This window comes from Acyrthosiphon pisum, chromosome A2 (assembly GCF_005508785.2).
Source record: "Acyrthosiphon pisum isolate AL4f chromosome A2, pea_aphid_22Mar2018_4r6ur, whole genome shotgun sequence".
Taxonomy (NCBI): domain Eukaryota; kingdom Metazoa; phylum Arthropoda; class Insecta; order Hemiptera; family Aphididae; genus Acyrthosiphon; species Acyrthosiphon pisum.
The window spans coordinates 50,819,396-50,825,591 of NC_042495.1; the positions used below are offsets into that span (position 1 = coordinate 50,819,396).

Sequence of the window (6,196 nt, forward strand, 5' to 3'; positions counted from 1 at the left end):
ATATATTATGTGTATTTTTACACTATAATATGCAAATAATTTGTATGAAGTGTGAAAGCCATAAGAAAATTTATTTGTACCTAAATATTATTTAAATTACCAACTACTAATGCCGAGTCACACAAACAATAACTAAACATTTAATGAATTAATTGTGATGAGCTAATGGCCCCTTAAACAAATTTTAGTAGCCCATGATTGGTCCATTAAATTAATCAATTTTTTATGCAACACGGAATCAGTGTATTACTTCTATTATTGATACATCCGTACGTTATATATACCTAAACAAATTGATAAATCACGTCAAAAGAAAATAGAATTATCTAACTTTTATTTTTATATATCTGTGATCGTAAATCATCAAAATTAATTAAAATATCTAATTGCTTAATGCTATACACGTAACACGTTACTGAATATAATGCAGATGTTGATTGTCAAATAATTAAATGTTAAAATCACATTTTATCACCTATTTATTTTTAGAATAAAAACTATCAATTTAACAATGAATTCATTGCAGACGTATACATATTAATTTATTTTATTTATTAATTGTTATAAATGTTATTTACGAATTACCTATGAAATATAGAACAAAATCATCAGCAGGTAATCATACTGTAGAATTATTAAAGGTCATAGGTACCATAAGTATTGGTGTTGTGTGATTAATGTTTGTAATACTTAATAGCCATATGATAAATAAATAAAATAACCTAATTACATATTAATTAAAACATAATATTAAATTAACTGCCTACTAAGAGCATAAAACATTCAAGCATGTTCATTTTTTAAATAAAAACATTATTTAGGTACAATTTATATCTGTTGTATCAAGGTATATGTAATTTACAAAAATAGACTATGAATTATATAGTTACTACTTAGTACTTACTATAGTAAGTAATTATAGATACCATTAGCCAGATAGGCATGTAAAATATTTTATTTATAGTTTATACCTAATGTATCTCTAAGGTCATATTAAAATATATGATAACTAATATTTTTTATAGAACTAACCAAACTAAAAACCTACTCGAAAACTTTGATTTAGTAATTTTTTTATTTTTTTTCATGGTATATTTGTATGACAGATCAGTGGCGGCGCGAGAGGGTTTTTGTGAGACAAATGTCTCACAGCTAAAAGGGGTGGTGGGTGGGTACCGAGTAGGTACCTATGGTGGATAGTCAGTTCTGAAAAATACTGAGTGACACAACGTATCAAATAAATAAATATATAAATAGTCATATTCATATAGAGTATAGACTATAGAGTATAGACATAAACATGGTTTATAAATAAAACAAATGCTTATCTGACATTCAGACGTATTTTCCACAGTTAACCAGAAACGACCAATAACTGATTAGTATTAATAAATATGAATCGCAACTGTGTGTTAGTGACTTGTTTTCACATTCTGTCAGTAATACAGTGTTTTGCTGTTATTAACGTTATTATTGCAGTCTCAACTCTCAAGCAGAAACTTGTATTCATTTTTATAATTATTATTTTATTTACGTATTACGTTAATTTGTCAACACATCCGTTAAATCACTAACTATTGAAAGATGAATTCACTGTGTCCCAGTTGTGGAAAAAATCGTGATTTAATGAACAATACCAACTGGAGTCGACACAAGGAATCTTGTAAAAAAAAAAGTCTGTTAAAAGAAGTGCTTCAAGTTCCATTTCAAACTTTTTTAAACCTTCAGAACGTGATGGAAAACTTCCAAAATTTGAACAATCACGTAAGTAATTTTGTGATGCAAATTACATTTAATCTGTTAAAAATATTTTCATTTATAAAATGTACCTTAATACCTAATTATTGTTGGTACTTGGTTATTTAAATTAATTATTTAAAAAAATCCTGTACAAAATTAATTCATTGCGATTTGCTAATATTTAGTCATATCTAGTACATCATGATCGATGATCATAATATGAATAGTTGCATTTGTTATTAACATTCTTTTTTTTTAACTAGTTACGTTAAAAGTTATCAAAAAAATTAACTTTTAACTTTTTAACTAGTTACTGCCCATCTTTGGTCAAATGCAATGTTTGATAGAAACTTCAATTAAAAATAAATAAATTATAAATAGCCAACTAAATTTAGTAGTCCATTTGAAATTGGAAACATGTAATTTATTCAATTTACAAATTTTGGCTACTTATACAAACTTAGTTTACTCAGCTGAAAATATACACATTTCTCCACTAACAGCCAACAGGTATTTATCTATTAATAAATTAGTTTTATTATTTTGGATTATGGTATTTGAGTTGTTTTATTGGTGGTTGAATAAATATATTTTGCTTTATTTATTAAAATTGTTTATTACGCCACTGAGTTGTAATGCATGTATACATTTGAATTAATAATTATTAAAAAAAGTGATACTAAAAAATATCATATCTATTTATTATATATTTATTTGTTCAAGCACCTCAAGCCGATATTGAAAAAAATGGTAAATGATAAATATTCCATTTTTTTTCCTCAAAATAATAATTATTTCTTATTTTTTAGTTTTTAATAATCCATCAACATCAATAATTGAAAACACTGATAATGTCCAAGAGCATCAGGTGAACATTGAAGAAAATGGTATATGATAAATTTAATATTTATGATTATTTTTTGTCTAAATAATTATTACTTCTTATTTTTTAGTTTCTAATAAACCATCAACATCAATAATTGAAAACTCTGATAGTGTTCAAGCACTTCAAGAAAACTTTGAAGAGAATGGTAAATGATAGATATTCATGTTTTCTTTTTGTCAAAATAATAATTATTTCTTATTTTTTAGTTTCTAATAATCCATCAACATTAACAATTGAAAACACTGATACTGTTCAAGAACATCAGGTGAACATTGAAGAAAATGGTAAATGATAAATATTCCATTTTTTTTTCCTCAAAATACTAATTATTTCTTATTTTTTAGTTTTTAATAATCCATCAACATCAATAATTGAAAACACTGATAATGTTAAAGAGCATCAGGTGAACGTTGAAGAAAATGGTATATGATAAATTTAATATTTATGATTTTTTTTTGTCTAAATAATTATTACTTCTTATTTTTTAGTTTCTAATAAATCACCAACATCAATAATTGAAAACTCTGATAGTGTTCAAGCACTTCAAGAAAACTTTGAAGAGAATGGTAAATCATAAATATTCAAATTTCTATTTTTTTTTGTCAAAATACTAATAATTATTATTTTTTAGTTTTTGATAATCCATCAACATCAAATGATACCCGCTCGGTTGATATCTTAATTGGAATGCATGGTGAATATTCTTAATATTTTGTTATTTTGTATGGCAGTACTTTTAATAATTAATTTTTATTGTAATACTAACTAAAAATTAAAATTATAATATAATTTTAAAATTTAATCACATTTTAGATTTTAAATTATATCCAAACGATCCTGGAAATTTTCCTGAAGAAATGTCAAGTGAACTGTTGACATATTTCATACAATATACCATGTCAGCCTTCTCCATTAGAACTACCATCAAGTATTTTTCCAAAAAGCAAGGATCCAAATGGTGTATCAAGAAGTTTTCACGAATCTTATTATCACAAAACTATACAAAATGTTCAAGTGCGTCGAAATTGGTTATCATATTCACCTTCCCAAAATAAGGTATATTGTGTATCTTGTAAATTATTTGGATTACCTAAAGCAAAAAAGGCTGTTTTGGCACAAAATGGAACAAATAGCTGGCAAAATTTAAAACGTAATTTAGAGACTCATGAACAAACTATTGAACACTGACAGTCTGAAATAAACCGTGGACTTTTCTCAAAAAATAATAGAGTAGACTTGAACCTGCGTCTTTCTAAGAATCGACATATCGCGGAAAATAGAGAAGTGTTGAGAGTTATTATTGAAGTAATTATTTTCGCTGCTAGGCAAAACATTGCATTACGAGGCCACAGTGAAAATGTTTTAAGTGATAATCGTGGTAATTTCTTGGAATTAATTAAGCTGATGAGTCATCATAACTCAACACTTCAGTACCATTTAGAAAAAATAAATTCAAGCAACCATAATAGACTTACCTTCATGTCTCATGAAAGTCAAAATAAGTTATTGTTAATTATTGCAGAAATTATTAGATCCGTAATTGTAAAACAACTCAAAGCAGCTGGATTATTCTCTGTTATCATTGACACAACGACTGATGTGGCAAGTCTGGAACAATTTTCTTTTGTTGTTCGATATGTTCATGAAGGAAGCATCGAAGAACGTTTATTAAGTTTGGTTACAGCGTCAGATGCTACAGGAAAAGGGCTGTATAATACTTTTTGTACTATAACAGAAATGTATCAGATTGATTGGAAAACCAAATTATGCGCTCAATCGTACGATGGTGCTGCAGCTATGCAAGGAGAATACTCAGGACTACGCACATATATTCAGAATGAAAACCCCAAAGCAATTTATGTGTGGTGTTTCGCACACTTGCTTAACCTAGTTATCGTCGATACATTGGATTCTACAACTGATACCAAAATATTTTTTGGGGACTTGCATGGAATTGTAACATTTATGAGAGCAAGGAAAAGAACTGCTACATTTTATGAATGCCAAAAAAAATTAAACATTGAATCTAAAGCTAATGATAGAATTCGAAAAATCAAAAATTTTTCAGATACACGGTGGACGTCCCATGACCGTGTTATTACAGTAATACATGATAAGTATGAAGCTTTAAAAAATACTTTAGAATTGCTATCAGAATCCACAGACAGAGTAACTGCTTCAAATGCAAAATCGTTTCTACAAATAATTTCTTCGTTTCATTTTGTATTGGTTCTTAAGCTAATGAAAAGTATATTCACAATAACTACACCAACTTCATGTTATCTGCAATCAAAGAGCATTGATTTTATTCAAGCCATTAAATTAGTAGATGAAACTAAAAAAAGATTATTAGAATTGCGTTCTGACAAATATTTCCAAGAACTTGTACAAAATACCAAACAATTTACTAATGAACAGAATCTCTGTGAAAATGATTTTAAAAAAGTCCGAACGAGGAAAACTAAAAAAATGCCTGGAGAAAATGTACAAGATGAAATTAGTTCCTCAGCATCAGACAGGTTGGTAAATTATTTATCATTAAAATAATTCTATCATTAAATTCTTGAATATGTAACTTTTATTATAGGTTTAGAGTGAACACATATTATAAATGTTTGGACCAAATAACTTCATCTATAGACAATAGATTTAGTAATGCTAGAGACATACTGAAAGATCTTGCGTTACTATCCCCAGAGCGGTTAATGGAAGCTAAATATAAATCGGAAATGGATCTTCCAGATAAATGTTTTTTAGATTTGGCCACATGGATAACTGATATTAATCCATACCAACTTAAAACTGAATATTTATTATTCAGCAAAAGCTTAAAAGAATTGATTATTGGAATGAAATTCCCAGATAATCAATCTAATGAATCACTTGATATTAACTCTGAAGAGGATTCATCGGAAGATGAACATCAAAATATTACGAGCAAACCAAAACAGAACATAACACTAGGAACTATATTAAATGTTCTCTCAAGTTTTGACATTATGAGTGCCTTTCCGAATTTGTATTGTGCTTATAAAGCATTATGTACAATTCCAGCCTCATCAGCCTCAGCAGAAAGAAGCTTTTCAAAGGTATAATAATTGTATTACAATTTTTTCTGTAAACTGATTATGTTTAAATTCTAACTTTGTTCCATTTAGGTTAAATTGATCAAAACTAGACTTAGGTCGACAATGTCACAACAAAGGTTGGAGAGTTTAATGTTGATCTCGTGCGAAAGAGACATACCCATTGATATCAATGAAGTTATAAACAAATTTGGACTGTCATCAAGTGTATTGAGAAAAGAATTAATGTTTGGATAATTGTTTTAATTGAAAGTACTATAATAAGATTTATTAATAAAGCAGTATTTATATAATTTATAAAAGTTATTTTTATTGTAGTACCCGCAACATGAATTTTTAGAAAGGCTAATTTGATATAGAATTATAATAGGGGGTGTGGGGGGCGTAGCCCCCCACGGCTCTGTGCAAAATAAAAAAGGTGGGTCGTGTGTGCTGCAACTAACATTTTCTTGCCTCACTGTCGAAAAAGTTCGCGCCGCCACTG

At 27.8% G+C, this 6,196-nt stretch overlaps 1 protein-coding gene across 1 annotated transcript; it reads left to right on the forward strand.

Moving 5' to 3' along the window:
- Nucleotides 1-3,998: 3,998 nt before the first annotated feature.
- Nucleotides 3,999-6,190, forward strand: LOC100571597 (zinc finger MYM-type protein 1-like). The gene is made up of 3 exons (XM_003247627.4): nt 3,999-5,145; nt 5,214-5,715; nt 5,785-6,190. Exons 1-3 carry the CDS (start codon nt 4,031-4,033, stop codon nt 5,947-5,949), a joined length of 1,782 nt encoding a protein of 593 aa, XP_003247675.2. The 5' UTR covers nt 3,999-4,030; the 3' UTR covers nt 5,950-6,190.
- The last annotated feature ends 6 nt before the right edge of the window (nt 6,191-6,196 follow it).